At 37.6% G+C, this 22,680-nt stretch overlaps 1 protein-coding gene across 4 annotated transcripts in view; it reads right to left on the bottom strand.

Annotated features, from left to right (window-relative positions):
- The window catches only part of SMAP1 (small ArfGAP 1), a 90,067-nt gene that overhangs the window by 57,215 nt on the left and 10,172 nt on the right, over positions 1-22,680 (bottom strand). For all 4 annotated transcript variants that reach the window (XM_030267393.4, XM_072926526.1, XM_072926527.1 and 1 more), the window contains exons 2-4: positions 5,950-6,083; positions 5,158-5,243; positions 2,115-2,190 (exon numbers count right to left, since the gene is read on the bottom strand). In XM_030267393.4, coding sequence (XP_030123253.4) covers positions 2,115-2,190; positions 5,158-5,243; positions 5,950-6,083 — 296 coding nt within the window. The remainder of the gene's footprint in view (positions 1-2,114; positions 2,191-5,157; positions 5,244-5,949; positions 6,084-22,680) is intronic.

The raw sequence follows: 22,680 nt of genomic DNA, 5'->3' as shown, positions 1-22,680 counted from the left end.
TGTAACTCATTGTAACAAACGAATCCTGACAGTCAAAAACTGAACCTTAATATATACTCCTGGGCTTCAAAACACAGAATACAATCACAAAGATGTAGACAAACTTGAAAAGCTTATGAACTCACCAAAATCACACTAAGAGAAGTATTGTACTGCATATTTTAAAATAATCTATTAAAAACAACTTTTATGCTATGGGAAGCCTTTACCACAAGCAACTTCCAACAGTGGATGAAATCTGGAAAAACCCCATTAATTTTCACATGCCACCTCAGTGAAATTATCCCATTAAGGAAAGTGACCCTTAGGCATTGCAACCCTCTTTCTGCACGTCTGTATCACCTGCTTATACCTAGAAAGGATTAATTTTACCAGAAAACAATATATGTATGTACCTCTAATTTAAATTAGTCCTAATCCAAGCTGAAGGCATTTCCGATGGTCTTTGCAAAAGTAAGTAGAGCAAAGAAATTTTCCAGAAAAGCAAAAATGCAGCATACCAGACAAGCAGAATGGAGGCTCAACTTCACCTTTTCTTCTTCTTCCTTGTCAGGCCCAGGCCCAGTAGAAAGACAACCACTGAACACCAGCTGCAGCACTACAGGCACACATGAGCTGGGCCAGGGCCAGAGCCAGGAAGGATAACCCAGCACAAGAATCAGACAACAGTACGTGCTACGTTAGTCCAGCTCATTCAATATTGTGTACTTTTAGGATCTGCCATAACTGTGACTACAGACTGTCCACCTCAAACCTGATGCCTTGTGGTCTTGAACAAAACACAGGTGACCCTGAATGTGTACAAGTCATCTGTTGCTAAAATATTTTATGATCAGATTTTGTTCCCAGAAAGATTATGCCACTTACACTAGTCAATGAAAGAAAAGCCCAAGTAGGAAGAAAGTACTCAGCAGTAACATTTATGTATCTCTTCAGCTTGTCTGGATGCTATCCTTGCTGCTATGACAGGTGATTCATCTTACTCTGCAATATGATAAAGCTGATTACTCCTTCAAACATATTAAGGCAGGAGTGAACTGCTACATGAGACACCAAGGTTCTCTGTTTAGAAAGATCTTGAGTGTCTTTAAAACTTTAGGAAGTATAATTTTAAACTCTTCTTCTTACTTTCTATTTTTGAATAAAAGTAAAGAAGGGTAACCAATTTGCAATTCAAACCAAAATAATATCTTACATTGTAAAAGAAACAATTTTCCCCCATGTCAACAGTACTTACTGAATGAAATACTCTTCTGTACTTCCCAGATTTGCTTTTTTTTTTACCCTTCTAAAATGAAACCATCATTCAAAGATCCATTTTCTCAAATGGGTAATGTGGCATAAACTCTCATGCTTTACACCTACTCTTAAATTTGTCGCTGTAAAAGTTCACTGCCTATTAAGGCAGAGTAGTAAAACTACATGTTAGGCCATACTTAAATAAAGCAGGTACACAGCTGTGTATGTTTAAGTATAAATACAACTATGTAATGAAAAGCGTATGAACTAGATGATATATCCCAGATATAGATGCATCAGAAAACAAAGAAACAAACCTATGAAGACTCAACTTCAGTAAAGGTTCAAATTCTCAGAATTCCTTTGCTGGAGAAGCACTCACCAACTTACTGAACACACAGATACAGGATTTAGCAGCAGGCTCATGGTACTACCTGTGTTTGCTACTACAGTGCACCTCACCACAAGCAACAACCTGGAATTCAGCTCAAACCACCCTGGGATTTCTCATCAAGGTTTACAGAGAATGAGGGAAGATCATGTCACCATAAATAGTAATCCTATCTTACCGCTGTAACATGGAAAATGATAAATAAAGAATACTCAAATTATAATGTTAAAGAAATACCCATGAGTGAAAACCACAATATAAGCTACCTGTTGGATCATAATGCTTTGTTGATGTAAATGTAATAGACAATGTAGGTAAAACTTATGGAACCTAGTACTCAAAAGATAGAAAAGAAAGCACTTAACTCTGAGTAAAAAAGGTTTGCAAATGTAATAGGCATTTGAACACGCATAATGTTTGCTACATTTCTCTTACACAGCTTTCAAAAAAAAGGTGACAATTCTTGGTTAAAGTGCTTACTTACATTGAAGGCATTAACTGCATTTTTATCATAATACTTCTTCTTTTCATACTTATCCCTGATGAAAAACTCCACCGCTCTGGAAGTAGCTAGTTTAAGGAAAACATGCATTCATATAAATAGCAACATCAACCACTCTACACAGAACAGCTGCTGCTGCAGTACCCAAAGTGAACTTATTTGTACTACACAAAATTAATCAGTTTAATCTTTGAATAAAACAATATGAGAAAGATAAAGTATAAGTAACTCAGTGTTTCACAGTTAGGACATTTTCACCTGGCATTTATAATCTACATGGCTGTAGGACTGAAAATACTTGAACAGTGGTACTCATATATGGTAAATAATTATAGTTTACCATCTTAACTTGGGAAAAATACTTTCTCTTCATTAAAGAAGTGAAATGTATGTACCTGTTCTCTGATTTGCATGTTATATCATTTATCAAATGCTGATCATAAAAACTTCTCCGAGATCACTACGTCCTCCATGAGAGTCCCCTGTTAAAATAAACATCCCTGTGGAAGGGGAAAAAAGCCAAAACAGCTAGTGATAAAACGATATTGAAGCAAAGATGGAAATAGCAGCAAGCATATTGTTGTAGAAAACCAGAACTGACAACTAAGTAGCTCAAATGCAAAATGCTTAAATGCAACTCAGTAGCTCAGCCAGTTGTTTTCCTCAATTATTCTCTCAGCTTCATAAAGCAGCTCATCCAAAGAAGTGTGAATACTTTACATTTAGTAATGCTGACTCTCTAGGATCTGAAGAATAAATTTTAACTACTTTGTCCAGCAATATTATCATCCATTCAAAAATTGATATTGCAACTGTGGAAGTTCAGACTCATTGCCTCAAACTTCCAAAGCATTTTTCCTCAATCAATGGAAAGATACCCTTAGCTCCACATACTGTGTCCTAAGATTAACACTGAATTCAGAGCACTCAGTCCCTTCATTCTGTGCATCAAATTATATTGTAAAAAATCATAGCTTCAAACTGTATGCAAATGTCACCTGAAGACAGTTTCATAAAAGTTACGAAAATCAAAACACTGCTTTCTACCTCTTTCCAAATATATATAAATTGCAAAGGGCATCCTGAGCATTTTGAAGGTACAACTGTCTTAGTACTAATAGTGTGAAAAAATTATTTACTGCTGTTGGAAAAAACATTTTTCAACAGGAAACTAAAGCTGTCATACAAAAATAAAATCATAACGATCCCAAAAGTTAGTTTCTACACTACAGCATCCCTGCCAAGTACCAGAGAAGGAAAAAAAAAAAGCTCAGAAAGGTCACTTAGAAAGCAGAAATGAGGAGGGATTTTTAGCAGATTTTGGGCAGATCCCACATATTCCTCCTGTGTCTCCACTTTACTACCTTAAAAACTAGAAGTATATTATAGTGCTACAAGAAGTTAAACACTAATACATGAACATATACAAAATCGATCATCACATGCAAAATATTTTCAATGTTTATCCAAAAGAATGTTCAGAATATAAGAATATTCACAAGCAGAACACTGATGACACATACTAAGCATCACTACTATTTTGTAGTGATACAATGGGCAGATAAAAAAGGCAAAAAACATCCATAACACAACAGCTTGTCATGAATGCCAAGTAGGTAAGTAGCTGCCAAAGTTATGGGAAAACTGAGAAATAAATCAGAATTTGTTGCAATTACCTCTCATGGCAGTACAGTGTTAATAAAGAAAACAGAGGCAATGAAGTATATTCAGTTGACTAAGTCCACCAGCTAGTCCACAACTATTCAAAAGGTTATGTAATTAATTCAAGGCATACAGTGTGGAAAAAAAAGTATTATTTTGAAAGTCTAAAAATTAGACTTTTGTTCTAATCTGAGAAGAAAAGCTTAAAGCATTATTACTTCTCCTGCAGTAGCACCAGAGAATTTAAGTTAGCTTCAGCAAAAAAAAAAAAAAAAAATCTTCAAGATACATTTTTGAATAGTTTTAGTCAAAATATTTCAATCATATGGTTAAAATAAAGTTACAGAATATTACAGCTAGAATACTATGGTGATATCTGATTCTTTTCTTATGAGGATGTATGTTTAATGCAAAAGCTACTAGAATATAAAAAAAGTATCTGTTTTGCTCAAGTGCATTTTTTAATGAGGAGTCTAACTCTTCCCAGAAAAGAAAATTTTCTGTCATAACATATTGAGTGTAGTATCTAATAAACAGAAGAACCAGAATCATCTTTCTATACAGAAAATTTAGATCAAATTACAACTAAGTCTGTTTATCAGCTCCTGTAGCTGGGGAAAGATAGCTCACTTAAGAGTAGATATTTAAGATCTCATTATAATTAAAGAGTTAAAATAAGATCAGGTGAAGTAAATCCTACCTATGGAGTAATTTCATTAAATCAAGAAAAAAATTCCAGATGTATATAATATATATAATGCCATTATATATATATTATCCTAGTGATTCAGTAAAGGTATTTTGTGAGTTATTTATTGTCAGCAGACAGTTTTTCTTGCAATCCATCGTGTCCAGGTACACAGTGATAACCACACATAAACACAACTGGCAGCCCTCAGAGAGCATGGGTTTATTTATGTATTCCCATGCTAGTCACCCAGAGAAAGAAATCCATGCTTCACTGGAGTAAGATGCAATGGCTTATTTTAGTGTAGCATTCAGCTCATTATTTCCTGATCAAATGCTTTTAAATTTCAGATGGCAGTTACTCAAAACAAAGAAAATATGCAAGAGCTCTCCAATACCACTCTAACTTCCTACATACAGGGAATTTATGAAGTCACCTCTTCTGAAAGCAAAAATAAATGGTGCTTGCTAAATCTCATTATGAAGTAGATTTGCTATGACTGAAGTGATTTAAATCTTTTCTGAACTGTTCTCAACTTTCACTGTCATTTCTTATACAACAATGTCAATGAAATAAATAACATAAGCTGACAATGTAGCAGTTCCTTGAAACACTCATAACATCTCAATTTCATTAGAAGTCATTTCAATGCGAAAGCCAAACCAAAAAGGATACTGATCTGTTTGAGGTCTTCGGAAGTTCTCTGGCAGATTAGCTTCATACAGTAGTCTTGCTTTAGTATTTCCCATTTCCTGCATGCACTGGGGAAAAGTGGTAGAAAACAGTTCATGTCCATCGATAGTTTAAACTCTGAAACAGCGAGAATGCTACTGTGGAGTGCTTAAATGACATTACAAGTTTCTAACTTGGAGACCTCCCTGTAACCGTAGGTCTTGGAAGATATGACCATGGCACAGGAGGGCTGCCTGCCCAGACTTGATGGACAAAGCTAACAACATGGATCTTGTCTGCAGTGAAAACTAACCCATCCAGGAAAAGACAAGCTTTGATCTCTCAGGATGGCTCTTCAGACCAGGAAGACAATGAGTAATAAAATTTGCCTGATGGCAGGAAGAGGCTTCAGACTGGAGCATACCTGGAAGAGTCAGTGCTTGATACACCAAAAGAACACAAACAGGCATCACACAGATATGTGAGTGCTAATGTCCTGTCCCTTACTAAAAAGGCTTACAACACTTTTTCTACATATACAACCAAGAAGTAGTTTTCAGAGTCCCTGGGGTAAGGTAGAATATCTCTAAAAAGATACAGAAATGAGAGGTAAATCAACTTCTGAAGAGAGTTTTATGAACTTAGGCTCACTACAGTAAAAGTATGATACATGCAAAAGCTAATGGGACCATAAAACATGTAATCGGAGCATCATGATAAATGCAAATACTTTTAGAATTTGCAAGGACTTCTAACATCCCTTCCAAACCAGAAACATATTTGAAGATACTTTACCTGTATTTGCTCTGGCGTCCATTGATCCAAGTTGACAGACTTGACCCTTGATATATGAACCCCAAGATTTCGATGTATTCCAGCACATCTGATGCAGATAAAAACACCAGTGTTCCAAGAAGCCCATCTTGGTCCTAAAAGGAATGGGGAAATAAAATAAATTATTTTCAGAATTCCACATACAGAGGATTTTCTCTGGCGTAATTCTATACTAATAACGTGAACAAACAGGCTTGAATAAAGGCTTACCTCTGCCTCTCTAAAATATCTTACCACTTTTAACAATTTCCAGTGTTAACAAGTTTTTTTCACAGATTTCTACTTCTAAATAATGTCCCAAAACATTAACTAGTCAGATTTACCTAGAAAGTTGCATGTTGTGCCCACCTCCAAAACAATACAACAAACCAACTCTCTAAAGCTGGCTTACTAGCAGTAAGATTTTTGCTTGCATCTTGAATAATCTTTATGGCTATGCCTCAGATGAAGCATCAACAGAAACCAGTAGAAGTTGCTCCATTTAAAAGCTTAACACATGCATCTATACTTCACTTGAAATTAACTGCATGGCAATCTTATATTAATGCAACAAATACCTCATATAGCACAGGCTCTACAACAGTAGCATGCAAGCTCTTAGGAAATGATTATACAGAGATTTGCAAAACCAACTGATAAAAATATCCATCTAAGCATGGTGGAAAACTGAGTATGTTCAGTATCTTTGATTTCTAAACTACCATTTACAGCCGAATGGATTTCCTGACAGAATCAGGCTGATTTACTAACCACCATTGTTTCTCAACTGTGCTGGCATGTTGAGATAGTTAAAGTATGCTAGCCTGAATTATCACGGTGACACTAAGGATTTCTCACTTGAAACTACTATTCATTCTCTAATTAAACACATTTATATCATTTTATTCCAGACCTGTACATCACCACTGTTAAAAATACTATTTTGAAGTCCATCTAGTTCTGAGCTCTAAGGAGTTAAAAGATTAAATAATTACCATCAAAAGCAAGAAGGCATATTGAAGAGCTGGAAAACATTTCACGCAGTTATTTTCTGCTTTTGTACAACAGATGTGCCCCTAGACCACTCCTGCAACTGCAGCCATTTGCATTTCAATATCAATGTATTGCATGAACATTTTCCTGGGACCTACAGAAGAGCTTTATGCTTCCCTCTCCTGATCTTTTGCTTAGGACTGTGTTGGTTTGACCTGGCAAACACCCACAGAGCTGCTCACTCATTCTCCTCTCCTACAGGACAGGGAGAAAAGAGTAGGAAGGTGAGAAGACTTGCAGACTGAGATAACGATTTTATTAGTAAAGCAAAAACTGCAGACAAAGGGGGAAAAAAAGAAAGGATTTTTTCATTACTTCCCATGGCCAGGCAGCTATCCAGCCACTTCCTAAAATGCTGTTCTTCAGCACCCATACTTGTTTTGGACACCACCATAACCAACATCATCCTTTCTTCCTCTCCTTAAGCACTTTATCACATGGCATAGGGTGGTCAATTCGAGTCAGCAGAAATCTCGGCTGCACTTCCCGCCCACCCACCACTCAGCCTTTAAACTCTGGGGAACAGAACGAGAAAAGAAAAATTCTGATAGTGTTTAAGCACTGTTCAAGCAATAATCAAAACAAGGAAGCAGGAGAAATCCTTTCAGTTAGACTCCATTCTTTAGAATTGGTATTTGAAAATCCCAAGACACATTCACAGATTCCCTCATTTGCTGCAAGAAGCATTACTCTTACTAGTGGAAATACTAGCAATATTTTGCATAATCACCTTGCTTTTAATTTATCTTGCTCAATATCTCAAAAAGTCAGAACACTTGATGTCCACTGCTTGACCTTTAAGACCATAATCATTAAAATGACTGGTAGCCTTCAAAGTAAGTGCTACTATCATAAAATTTGATTTCAAGGGTCAAAAGATCTAGGAATTACTGACCAAAACTAACACATCTTTTCCCATATGGCAATTTACATTACAACTACTATTAGTCAGATAAGAATGGTGAGACTGTTTGCAATGTGTCTTAAATACTTCAACAACTAGCAACCTATTGATCTGCCTTTTTATTTGCCCCTATAAAACACTACAGACACAAAATACTCACACTTGGTAGATTTATATTACAAGAAGGCCTCACTTAAAATTTATACCACTTTTAGTTTTAGTGCTGCTAGGATAGAGTTTTGCAGGTCATTTGCCTCAACCTATTAATCGTTTCAGCTAAAATAGTGCACCAGAAGAAACTTAATAAAAAAACCCTTCATAACCACTCCACTAAGGTAGATCAAGTACTTCAGTTGATGCAAAACATTTATCTAGCCATGACAGTTTAGAAACAGATAAGATAAAGTCTTGTGTGCCCAACAGCTTCTCCAGTTTTCCCCTTGAAGTATAACCCATGTGCCTTCTAAATACTGGAGCCAGTTTGATCAGGTTACTAGGGACAAAAGGAGTTTAACTATAGTACCTGTATGCTGTCCAAGTTTTTATCTCTATAGGGTGTTTACACAACTACTGTGAACCTTTTACCACAAATGAGCTTGTACAACTACACATTACATGAATTTCCTATTCTCCAGGTACTGCCCCAGCTAGGAGATCCCAGACAGGCAAATTCTACATTAATGAGAAGACCGGAAGGAGGACTTGACATAACTGAAGTCTAAATAAATTAAGAGAGATTATTAATTGTAGTTAAAATATTACACTTAATTACACTGAATATATATTGAAACTTTATTAACAAAAAGTACAACAACTTTTGAAGTAGATGGCTTTCTCCTGGAAAAGAGTAGTTTCGTAGTGTCCCAAAAGCTCGAATTTTATTAATTAGTACTTATTTATGAAATTAATTTTGGAAATCAAATCTATTTAAGCAATGAAGGAACAAATTAAACAGTGGAATAACAGGCAAACCTGAGGCCAGATAAAAATATTCACGTGTAACCTCTGAATTTAATTCCAAGTAATGACAATATGCAATATTAAACACTTTAAATGAAAAAAACGTTCTCATTAATCCAAATCAATCATAGCCACAGTTAAGCATTGGGCAAGAGAAGTCAGAAAATATTTTCTGTGTGCTCATCACACCAAGTATGCCTGACTTAACCAAACAGTCAACTAAAGCCTAGGCTGCAAACTTTTCTGTGTGAAAAATGTTTAACAGTAATTCGGAGTGATTCAATAAACAATTTACAGTTTTGTCAATTCTGTATGAAGTCAGGATCCTTATTTCTGAACACAGGAAATATTTTGCACTAATAGAAATATTTACAAGTCTCTTTTTGTTGGGTCCTTAAAAGATACATCTGGTTTCCTTTAGAAAAAGTTTCAAGAGTAACCTGGTTTAACTGCTGCACATATTTTTGCTAGCCAACTAAGAAGAAAGATATTTGGCTTCAGAAATGAAGACTGAACATCAAGAATCCTGGTGACTGCTATTTTATACTATTTAAAACACCCTTACATATCATTAGTAGCGCTATCTTACCTACCAAGAACTGCACTATACACTGCAACTTGAGTCAGCCAAAATTAACATTAAATACTTATCATGTTTGATGTAAGTTTTTATAGAATTGTAATTTTGTTCTTCTGAAAGTCATTTGGATTTTTACTAGAAGTGTCAAAGTGCACTAGAGCAGCTTTCTGCACCACTCCAATATAAAAATACACTTAAAATTACTTCTTTAGTCATCCAAGATATAGACAACTGCTTGAAAATATTTTCAGTCTCTTTCACCCTTTACTAAAGTTAATTTAGGACAAAGGCCATAGGACTGAAAATGACCAATATTTATACTTGACTATATACTAGCATACTGTGAAGTCCCTGGAACCCTGCCCAGCTGAACAAAGGAATAACCTTCAGCAACCCAAAGACAAATTGCTGCTTCCAAGAGAAGAATCAATTCTTTTTTTTCTTCACGCTAAACTTTCTTTTCCATATTTCTATACATCATCTATTGGTTAGACTTAAATTCCTATTTCAGTTCTTAGCCGGTGGCTGTGAAGGTGTGTGCTGTCTTCCAGAGAAATCATGACAGGATTCTGAATGCATTAGGTCATACACAATTTAAAGAATCCTTAAAATAATGAGGTTATTTTTTAGGCGCACAAGGTTTATTGTGTGTATTTAGTCTTACTGACAATAGCAATTCAGTTGCCTTCATAAAAAGGAGTGATGAATTTTGACTGGAAATTTAAACACAGCACAAGTGCAAGTTTCTTGCAAGAGCTAAACAGAAAGGTGGATTTGAGCCACCATATAGCTTCACAAAAATTAATTTGGAGTCTTGGCTATTACATATTAAATGAAAAACACCAAGCAACATTTCCCAGTATTAGGCTTGGCTGGGATGGAGTTAACTTGCTGCATTGCAGCTCCTATGGAGATATGTTTTAGATTTGTGACCAAAACAGTGTTGGTAACAGTAATGCTTTGGCTATAGCTGGACAGTGCTTGCACAGTCAAGGATTGCTTTTCTATCCCTACCCAGCAGGCAGGGAGTGGGCAAGAGGCCAGGAGGGGAGAATCAGGGACATGAGACCCCAAATGACCAAAGGGACATTGCAAATTAGAATTCAATCAGGTGCATAGAAACAAAACTAACTGTGACATATTTAAGGTATTTAAGGAGTCCTTTATTAGAGACCATCTGGGCTCTAAGAATGAAATAAATATGTAGCTACCAAGAAACAATGTTGCCTGTTATACCCAAGTTTTCAGCTGTTTTAGATAACTCATGAATTTAAGAAAAACCCTGGAGAGTTTATTTCTAGTTACAGTAGACTTCATGCCAGTATAGTTATTGTGTAGAACCAACATTCTCCCTACTCACAAAAATATCTACAGCTATTAAAAAACTGTGAACATTTCAAAAACCAACTTCAGCTGTTTAAAACTTAAGCAATAAAGAGCTTGAAAGCAATCTACATAATTTCAGCTAAAATTCTTCAGATAAGTTTATTTCAAGCCAATTTTTAAATTTCTGAAAAACTTATCCAATCTCACATGCCATTCTTTCATTCTAAAGTGCACATCAAAGTGTGAATTTTGTGAAAAAGGCATCATTTTTACATATTCTCTCGTGAGGAGAAAGCTTTTCTCTCAACATATTTCAAAATCTTTCCCACTTTTCCCTCACACTTTGCTTTTTTCAGGATACATTTTTTGTTGACAGATTTCTCCTTCATATTATTTAAACTGGACTCATACCTTGCACATGCTTAATGTTTGTGCACCTACTCCCAAATACCACTTTCTTCTCTGTCCCCATTAAATCACTCAGTAATGACCATGTGTTCTGCTCCACTATTTTAGAAATAAACTGACTGAAGAAGCCACAGTAAAAATTCATACATTGATGACTCTCCTAATGCACTTCTACATGATACAACCATCTATTTGTGACATACATCTTTGGGTGAGCATAATGATGGGAATTGTGATGCTGAAGCTGTTGTAGTGCATTGTCAAAGGAAATAAAACACAAAGTACATCAGCATTTGTATGTCCAAGATTTAAGTTTTACTCCAACTGCTCAAGCTTTATTTTGTACAGCATATGCATAGTGCTGCATAAGGTAGAAAACAAGGCTTATAAAGTACACTTCATTTAAAATGCTGAGGAAAAAGTACTTTTCTCATCATTACAAAAAATGTGAAAGCCTCATATACTAACTGTATATGAATCCAAGCAGTCAATACAGCTTGAAGCATTGCTTTAGCTCTCCATTTGGTTAGTTAAAAACTATTTTAACTCTTTTAAACATCTCAGTCAGCACTTCATCCTCTACTCAGCTTCCAGCTGCAGTTAGAAATTAGCAAGAAGTATTATATACTATCAGGCAAGACTGGGCCAGATTAGGAGAACCTGTCACACAAATGTGCTAGGGAAAAAAAAAAATAAATAGGAAATACAAAAAAGCAAGCAGTGGAGACCAGAACGAACTAAAAAGAGGCAAAAGAAAATGAAAAGTATTTGAACGTGACATAACTGGGAGACATCCACAAAAGAAAAGAATAAGGTAACTGCAAATTTGACTATGAAGTTGAATGCTGATGGCTGCTTCCCTTATTACAGCAATTCAGAGTTTCCTTCCCTCCATCAGTCCCGCACCCTCTGTTCAGCTTTCTGTAACTGCAGTTAGTACTGAAACACTCCTTTTGCTCAATGCAGGTACTCACCCCTCTCATGAACCATCTTAAGTTATGGTGAGAATACAGAGGTCTGAATTGGGGTGAAAATAGCAAGCATGAAGCCTTTCACTTTTACATGTGCCACCAAAGGGAAGGACAACCATTTTACATCTCAGCAAACAATTCTGTATCCTTCACAATATGTGCATAAAACCAGCTTGCCAGGAAACTAACACGTTTTGAGACAAAGTTTTAAATGAAAAAATCTTCCCAAAAATAGCTTTAAATATGGTTTGTATGATAGAGGTACATAAACAGAGTTGGTTTTCACTTTACATTCTTGCAGTTACCAGTTAGAAATTCTACAAGAAAGGAAGCCAAGCATTACACATAACAGAGTACTAACTTTGCATCTCTAATATTGTCTGTAGCAAACTTATCTTGAGCCAACATCTGTAAAGACTTCTGACAGATTACAACTCCTTTTTTCTCTCAACAGCACCCTGCCTGTCCTTCACCCATAAGTGCAGTGAAGTTAAAGTAACTCTCATTTGTTTCCCCAAATCCTGCTGCTGTTTGACAGATTTGATTTCCCAAAGAACTGGCTCCATCTTGTGGAACAGAGAATTAACTACAAGAAAATCTACACACCTGACTCATCCCTAGAACTATCACTTTTGGCCAAAGAAAGCCTCGGCTGTTCCATCAATCCAAGCATACCTATGCAGTGCTCTCTCTCTTTGCATTACCCCAGCACCCAATTCATACTGCTCAAGCGTTCTGCTACTTGAGATTTCAACCAAGTTAGGAAAGAATATATTTATATCTGTAAGATACAAATAAAGATTGTGAACAGGAGACAAGCACCCTTTCATAGCAGGTAAAAAGAAAAGAAGGAAAACAAGTAAGCAGCAGTTGTATTTTATGCAATTCAATACAAGAAGATCAGAGTCAGCACAAAACAGTCCCTTCTCCAGGCAACTCAGGGAAGAATAAAAGAACAAGGCAGAACTTGCAGAGATTCCTCCAAGTTTCTCTGCTTAAAATATAACACATTAGAGACAGTGATTAAATCAGAATAATACCAAAGTGCTCCAAACAAATAATTTACTATCATGCTTTTGCAGTCTAATCCTGCTGATTCAAAGACCATCTCTTACTAATTTCATTGGCAGTTGCCAAGTTTTTCATACAAAAGTAGATCCACCATCTCCACTTCTGATCCACAGACTCCTTGGCTCGATTGGGTGGGGGTTTTGAAACAAATCCTGCAAAAAAACAATACCCACTCACCCCCAAGACAAAAAACTTAATTACAATGCTAATGTCCACTGAAAGAGACTTTGTGAAGACTTTTGAATTAAACCTTTGAAAGTATAAAAGATCTTGAAGCAAAGGAAATCATGCAAGAACCACAATACAAGAATCTTTATTCTAAAAAATGTTCTTCAAGGCCCTTGAACCTTAAGTCTTTTGAGACTACTGATAAAGGACTATTTACTCGTCACTTGATTCACTGAATTTAGTTTCTGATTAAACAGAACAAATAGCCTGAAGCATGTTTTCACGTCACATCTACTCCAACATTAAGCACAACTTCCTTTACAGTAGAAGAGGCTTTCTTGCTTTATTTCCATGCCCACGAATGGGAAAACTACACAAGCTCAGTCTTTATGTGCTTTTAAGGTGTCAAAGTATGCAGTAAAATACTTTTTAATATAAACAAAGGCAACAAAGGGCATAAATGGCAGTTGTTAGCAATGTCTCACAGCTGGCTTAGTAAGCTTGTGTTCAGAGTCAAGACCAGAATTTGAGAACTTAAAATTTACCGTATTTAGAAAAGTGTGACAGGAGCTCAAACAAGAACTGTTTGTAACAGGCTGTTTTAATATTTTTAAATAAAGTCAAACTCAACAGCATGAAATTGCTCTGGAGGCAGACAACTCAAGTACACTGTTCCAGAGCCCAGCTTAATAGCAGCTAGATTCATGTGGTTCAAGATATACTGCAGGAACAGCAGGAAAACAAACCTTAGAAGCATGTCTTAGCTATTTTTAGCCAGTGTCTCATAGGTGGTAAAGTGTTTCATGGAAAGAATTCCTCCAAGTTTGTGTTTTGGTTTGGATAACCATTTTCCATGAAAGCCATCAAAAAAATCCATTAAGTGCAGACCTATTCATAACTCCAAATAGGGTCTGTAGAAGTATCCTGAATGAAACTCTTCCCTTGCACAACTCTGTCCCTCTATTAGTCAGAGAGCGAAATGCGTAGCAGTTTCAATTATTCCTTCAGCTCACTTGCTTCTGTAACATCAAAAATTGCTAAAAGCATTTCAAAGAAATTTCAAGGGTTGTATCAAGCCTCACCTAGAAAAGAAGTACAGTGACATGAATGTTCCTTCAATTCTATGTTTAAGCCACAAAATCAAGTGGCTGGCTTCATAACAACTTTAATTCTGGAATGTATCCAAGTAATTTCAAACAGCAAAAGCTTTATAGAGAAAATTGTGTGGAATATGAAAGTGCAGTTTGTAAATCAGCGGACTGGTTCGTTACATTAGCTATCAGAGATACACAGGTAATGTCAGTTTATTCTTGAAATGAACAGGTCTTTTTCTTGTCTAACAACCATTTGGCACAAGCAATCTAGTAAGATAACAAAGCAAAAGAATTATTAACAAATTCCTTTTCCAAAATAAAGTAATTTTATCAATATTAGGTGATTATAGGACATAAAAGCTAAGTTGTGAAATAAAATACAATATTTAGAGTTTATCATAAAGTTATATACACAGTTGATCCTCAGGTAAATTACAAGAAAAAGGAGATTATGATGGGTTTTTCTGAATTGTTCCCCAAAGACCTCCTATTTATCTTAGAAATCAGATGGCAGGATTTAAAAAGAACACCTACCTAATTAAAACACTTATTTTTAATGAAAATATCAGTTTAAATCAGTGTTTTGCAATGAAACTTCCTTTAAAACCATCTCCCAGAGTTTGCATTCCTGACTTGGAAGTACTTCACACCTCAGATTTCACCCATCCTCACACTACCCAGGTAAGCATAATCATAAGCAACTTCTGAATCATCAAGAGAGAAGTTCCTGACCCTTGGCTGGCAACCACACCTGGATAGCCTGAGCATATGTCAGTGACTGTGCAGGGAGAACACAGGCACAGGACACAGCCACAGCACTCCTACCAGCCTTGTGGGTGCTACAGCACCCTTTGGAAAATAAAGTCAGCACCCCAAGTATCAGAGATGACAGGGGTGCCAACCCTCGTCCATTCAATAACCTAACAGCTTCAAAATAAAATTTCAATTTGCCTAAGGGGTAGCAGTCCAATTTTATCCTGCCTGCTCACTCGTGAAGAAAAATACTGCTTGTGTTAGAGTTCAGGCTGCAAGAATAAGGTGTGCAAGCTGTCATTTCCTGTTAGCAGCATTTGGTACTTCCTAAAAAAGACAAGGTTATGTAGCATATTACAGTATTAGTAGGAAGCTTCTGGAGCAGGTCTTGACTGCAATTTTTCCCTTGTCAGCAAGGGACTGCTAAAGCACTGTTTTAAGTTTACAATTTATATTCCTTCTATATGCAGAAATAAAAGGAAAATGGGCAACAGTGAGCTCTTACAAAATGTTTTCATAAGCTGATAGCTAAGCGTTAAGTAAAAGCATCACTGAAAAGAAAGAGAAATTTATAAATCTACATTACTGTTAGGATGTATCAACCCCTCTGCATACCCAGGCAAAGGATAATGATTATATGAGCCCCTGCCTCAAAAAAACCCTTCAGTCAGTAATTAAAGTTCTTCCTTTAACTATGACAAAAAACCCAGACATAAGATTTGTCTGCAAGACAGGCTTATAATGTAGCCTGGTTGCCATAAAGAAAGTAAGAACCTTTCTCTACCAGAGACATTATCTAGCAATTGCATTAATTATCTTTCCTTTACCTTTTTTCCTTAAATATAACTGAAGAGATCCTTAAGGAAACACTCCACAAACTGCACAAGCTCTGTGCAGTCCTCAGTGACTCCAGAAATGTGCTTTCTTATACGTAACAAAGAAGGTAAACATACCCCTTTAATTCCTCCAAGAAGAACCTAAATTTGAAAATAGATGCAGAGAAACCAGAGACTGAAGTTTCTTTAGCCAAGAGCCATAGAATCAGAGACTTTAAGGTTGGAAAATACATCTTAAAGGTCCACCATTAACCAAGCATGGCCAAGTACCACATCTGCCTGTTCTTTAATACTTCCAGGGATGAAGATTCAGTGCTTCAGGCAGTGGAGCTAGGCAGCCTGTTCCAGTGCCCGACCAACTTTTCAGATAAGAAATCTTCCCCAATATCTAATCTATGCCTTCACTGGCACAATTTGAGGCCACTTCTTCCTGTCCTGTCACTGGCTGCCTGGGAGAAAGGGCCAACCTTCACCCGGCTACCTCCTTTCAGAGAATTACAGAGAGTGATTAGGGCTCCTCTGAGCCTCCTCCTCTCCACGCTAAACAACCACAGCTCCCTCAGTTGCTCCTCAGAGGACTTGCATTCCAGACCCTTCACCAGCTCTGCTGCCCTTCTCTAGACTCACTCCTGCACCTCAGTGTCCTGTGTCCAGAACTGCACACAGGATTTGTGGTGCAGCCCCACCAGTGCCAAGCAAGGAGGGACAATCACTGCCTTGGTCCTGCTGGCCACACTATTGCTGATACAGGCCAGGGTGCCATTGGCCTTCTTGGACACTGGGGCACACCCTGGCTCACATTCAGCTGCTGTCAAACCAGCACCTTCAGGTCCTCTTGAATCAGGCAATTTCCCAACCACTCTACCCCAGCCTCTAGGACTGCAGGGCATTGTTGACACAAGGGCAGGACGCAGCTTTTGGCCTTGTTGAGCCTCATACAACTGATCTCGGCCCATGGATAGAGCCCCATGTTGAGATCCCTCTGTGGAGCCTTCCTGCCTCCTTTCAGCACATCAACAGACCCACCCAACTTCGTATCATCTGTAAAATGACTGAGGGTGCACTCAAGCCACTCATCTAGATCCTTGATAGAGATATTAAACCAGACTGGACCAAAGACTAAGCCCTGGGGAATCCCTCAAGTGGCCAGGTGGACCACTCTCTGAGCCTGACCATCCAGTCAGTTTATATTGAGCAAAAAGTACGCCTGTTTAAGCAGCCTTAAGCAGGCAAAGTAAAGTGCCAAATTTCAGGCTCCACACAGTAGAAATACACTGAAAACTTATATGATGAGCAGCCAGATTGTTTCTTGTACCAAGCCTCTCCACTCTATTTGTTTGTGTGGGGACGAAGTTATTTTCTTCATAGAAACCCTATGGTGGTGTGTTCTGTATCTGTGACCAAAACAGTGTCAATAAGGCACCAATGTTTTAGCTATTGCTGAGCAGTGCTTACAAAACATTGAAGCCTTTTCTGCTCTTCAAACTGTCCAGCCAGTAAGGAGGCTGGAGGTGGGCAAGAGGCCAGAAGGGGACACAGCTGAGACATCTGACCCCATCTAAACAAAGGGGCATTACATACAGCACTGTGCTCAGCAATAAAAGCTGGAATAAGAAGGAAAAAGGAGAGACATTTGGAGTAAGTAGCTACATAACTGCTACATGTGACGGAACCCTGCTTTCCAGGAGAAGGCTGAACACCCACCTGCTGATGCTAAGTAGTGAATTAATTCCTTATATTGCTTTTCTTGTGGGCACAGCTTTTGCTTTACCTGTCTTTATATCAACCCATGAGTTTTCTCCCTCTTGCTCTTCTGAATCCCTCTGCCATCCCACTGACATCTACATTCACTGCAGACATTAATCTACATTCCTCCTCTACATACTGTCTCACTTCCTCTTCAGGTTATGTAGATCAGATCAAGTAGATTTTTAGGCTGCACCATTCAGCTGTCTTACCTACAGAGAACTTATTGACCCACCGTCAAACACTAATATACCACAGTTCTCAGGAACAGCCTACCTCACAAATGGTCTGACCCCCGAGTTTACTGTAATGATATTATCAATCTTCAGAGCAGAACTTTCAGTGGAGCTCAGGGTACTAAATTAAGAGAAGACCAGGGGAAAACAATAGGCTGAAGAGGACAGGCAAAATCACACCTTTTCTCCACTTGAAGCTCCAGTGTCATAGACACAAACCCTTCCTACAAATGCCCAGGACCTGCATGTCAGGGTAGCTACAACCAAATACTACATTCTGCCCAAGTCTCAGCAAATGGATCACATCTTGGAGTGCTTCAATACCTCCCCCTGAATTTAGGTTTAAGCCAATGCACACAACAGAAGATATCTATGCTCTGTGAGATATATCTTTTAAAGAGCGGGTCTTAACTTAGGTATTTCCTCAGTCAGTGAACAAAAGACTATAATCTAGGCATAAATGGACTTCCTGAGGTCACTTAGATTAACTTGATGTTTCAATCAGATCTAATTAGATCATGCTGCTTAGGGCTTTGTTCAGTTGTTTTGAACAACTAGATCATGCTGTTTAGGGCTTTGTTCAGTTGTTTTGAACAGCTCTAAGGTATGTTTCACCAACTCTTTGAGGAAAAGCTCAGTCCACTGCTTGAAAATTTGTTAAACCACAAAGTAGTTTATTTATATCCAATTCAAATGCATCATGCCACACATTCAAGGCCTAAATGTGCTTTGCATTTTTCTAAAGGCATCTTCTTGCTTCCTACAACTATGTTAGTCCCCTGTATGATGATACTAAATTAAATATAATTCAAACTAACACAGTTAAACATTCCAGCATGACAGAAGCATCAATATTCAGACATCATTATATCAGCTACATGTGACTGAGAAAGGAAAGAACAAATTTACTTTTAAGTAGTGTTCTTCACAGCTGATTTAAGTGGATTCGCATTTCAGAAAAGGGAGAGAAAGTTGGGATGGTTTTTCGTGCAAGTTGTTTTTCCAAAGTGATCTGTATTTTGTGTAGAAAATAAGCTGTAGCTGTACAGTATTTTTCCTCAAAATATCATTTTCTTCAGGTACCAGAAAAGAAATAGAATACAATACCACAGCAGTCGTCAATACAGACCCGTGAGTATGAGTTCAAAGCAGGATTAAGACTGCGTGAGAAGCTATCAGTTCTCCAAAAGTGCTCTCAAAACGCCTCAAGCCTCTCAGGCACGATATCTTGGATCTGTTGTATTTTTCAAATTTTCACTTAAGACCAAACATTTGACAGAATCCTTTCATTCCATAAATATATTTTTGGAGTAACCTTTCTAAAGCAAGGACTCCATGAACACCCAAACTCCACAGAAATTGCAGTGAAAAAGACAAGTGTCAAGGGGTATTTAGCATCACTTCTTTCAAAAGTTGCTTGCTCTATGCTGCAGATCGCCTAGAAAATGGAAGCAAGGCTTCACAGTCTTGGTTAATGAGAATGACAGTTTCTTTGTACTTAGAACACACAAGAAACTCTCAGCGGTTTTGGTGAATAAATCTTGTCTGGTCATCAATCACCCACCAAAGAGGAGAAAAGATAAAAGCCCCCATGGGTCAAGATAAAGGCAGTTTAATAAAGAAAAGCAAAGACCATGTGCAGTAATAAGAAGAAAAATATTTATTCTATCAGCAGATGATCTCCACTTCCCAGGAAGTGAGGTGTCAGTATACAGTTGGTTTCTCTGGAAGAGAAACACCCTAGCAACAAAACCTGCCCATTCCTCTGCTTCCACTTAGCTTTTACTTTGTCACTTGTTACAGCCTATTCCTTAGTTTTGTTTGGGTCAGCTGTCCTGGCTACGTCCCCTCACACATTTTCACCCATCTCGAGCCCAGTGGCCTTTGGGGGGAGGCTGAAGAGACAGCCTTGGTGCTGCACTTGCACTGCTCAGCACCAGCTGAAACACTGGTATGTCATCAACATCAACACACAGCACCATGAGTGCTGCTATGGAAAGGTCCCCTCCTCAGACAACACCAGTACAGCAGCTCAATGCATTTAATTTTGAGGATAACCCAGGTATCACTCGGCAATGAGAACAAAGACCAAAAAGCCTGCACTCAGTGTCGTACTGAAATGCCCCTTTGGTTTCACCCCTGCTTAAGTGCGCAAATACACTTCCTCAGAAGATCTAAAGAGTGCACATAAAGTGCGGCATTTGCCATGTTTAAAGGGATATTTATATCATTCTACAGGCAACTGAACAAATACCCCATATATAAACACCTTAATGGGACAATCAGTCCCTATACTATAAAAGCATCATTTCTTATCAATACATTGGTTGCGTCTATAAATTGTTATGAATAACAAATTTAAACCCAAATTACTTCAGTACACATTGCCAGGAGCTTATTTCAAATAATCATTCATTCCTGATTGTCCCTTACTGCCATGTTTTGAATCCACGTGCAAGTTCGGCAGCATTCAGAAATACCAGGTTACATGATTAATTACTTCCATTGTCTTTTGCTCAATTTCTTATAGGACTACTACTGCCTTTAATCCTACCAATGAAGTCCTTTATTTATGAAAAAGTATTCATTTCCATTCAAAGGCTTCAGCAAAAATACACTAGATCCTTCTATAACAATTAGTAGCTGAATGTGGAATATTGTATTCCTTTTCTCATCCATGCAAGAGAGAAAGTTACCTACTCCATTTTTTTTCTTTTTTAAACACAAAATCATAGCCTGACACAGCTTTTAGAGAAAGAACTGCTCCTTTACCAAATCACACCTGCAAAGTCAGTTGCTTGGCAACATTGCCTCCAACTATCACACATGGCTGTCCACAGCTCCGCTGTGGCAGGCACTGAGATACAGCCTCTACCTCTTTTTCCTCCATCATCTACTGGAAACAGACACCTTTCCTGAATAGAGGAAAGAGGAAATTGACAGTTTAAGACTGAGACAGGCGGAACACAAAAACCACACAGATCAGCTTCCCCCACAAGATTTGTCACAAACCCTTAAGATACAATATCAGCACTCCCTATATTCACATCTACCACAGACTTGCAGCACAATAATGCTCTCTGTTCCTCCAAGTTCTTCCTCCTCTTTAGATCATTACTTCAAAGCAGAAAAGCATCTGGCTTCTTTGGTCAGAGGAAGACAAATCTCATCAGTATTTTGGATAAGCAGGAAACAAGGCAAGAACTTGGGTTCTCTTAATTGGGTTGTTTCATTGCACTGGGCAGGAGCTCCTTGAGAATATGTACTCAGACATACAAGCTTTCCATAAAATGGAAAGCAACAAGTGATCAAGACAAGACAGTGGAAGATAAGCAGGAGCTAGCAGTATATCATATAATCAGAGTCTACTGTAAACAAAGATGAATATAACTAGGTAAACAAAGATGAATATAAGTAGATATCTGTTCAAATTTTAAATTTGTCATGTTATCACTAAGACAATAAAGCAGTTTTGTTTGAATGGATTTTTGTGAAGCCATTCAAGAGAAAAATGTTAAGAGAACTTATATTGCTCAAGCTCTCAGCAAACAATCAAATAGGAGACCAGAATGGAAGAAAAACAGGAATCTGTAGGCTCTTTTGTAGATCTGTAGAATCTTTTTTGCCTCAGTCTTCCAGAGGAAATTGTTGTTAGTCATAACATGGAGTAAAAACCACTAGTTTTAAGATCCAGAGAAAAATTTCTGACACAAGGAACACTAGCTCTAAGTAACTTTCTTTCTACCAGCTCCACAGAGCAGTTGAAGTTGTGAAGGTATTCTCCTAGCTAGACTTAAACATTTCAGTCAAATGCACTATATGAGTAACCCTTTTACCATAGCATCTCAATTCCCAGTTGTTTTAAATGGCCAGATTTGAACTTTTTTTTTGTCTCTGGATGCACAAACAACAGCAAGATTTCTGAATTGACAACTCAAAGCTCTACTACAGTCTGTCCTTACTACTGTTTAATCACTTTCTCATAAAGGACTTCAACTTTAAACAAATAATTTACTTTGAGTTGACCTAGACTGATACTTGCACACTGGGGAGAAAGAGGAAATAAATTACATGGTATCTGCAGTGGCACTCCATATCAGCTTGTAAGTGATACAACAACTGAAAGGGATCTGAAGTAGCAGAGACTGGAAAGAACCCTGGAAGATGAGCTAGTCCAAGCCTTTTTGCTCAGAGCACAGAAAACACAGCAGGTTGCTTATGGCTGTTCCCTGCCAGATTTCTGGGACTTCTACATTCCATGCTCCACAGCCTCTCCAGGTAATCTGATCCTAGAGGAAAAATTAAAAAAAAAAAAAAAAAACAAACAGAAATAATAAAAAACCAACAAAACAAACCAAAAACCACCACAAAACAACAACAAAAAACCTTATCTTTCAGTGGGATAGTCTGTGTTTTAATTTGCATTCATTGCCTATTGGTCCTATCACTAGATATCAGAGACAAGTCTGCCTCCATCACCTTTACTTTCTGTCACCAGGTATTTATTATATACATGCATAAGAATCCCTCAGCAGTCTTCTCTCCTCCAGGTTAAACATCCTCAGTGCTCTCAGCCTCTACTTGACTGTAAGGCACACTGACCCTCC

This window comes from Taeniopygia guttata, chromosome 3, assembly GCF_048771995.1.
Source record: "Taeniopygia guttata chromosome 3, bTaeGut7.mat, whole genome shotgun sequence".
Taxonomy (NCBI): domain Eukaryota; kingdom Metazoa; phylum Chordata; class Aves; order Passeriformes; family Estrildidae; genus Taeniopygia; species Taeniopygia guttata.
This window is presented reverse-complemented; position numbering and strand designations above follow the sequence as displayed.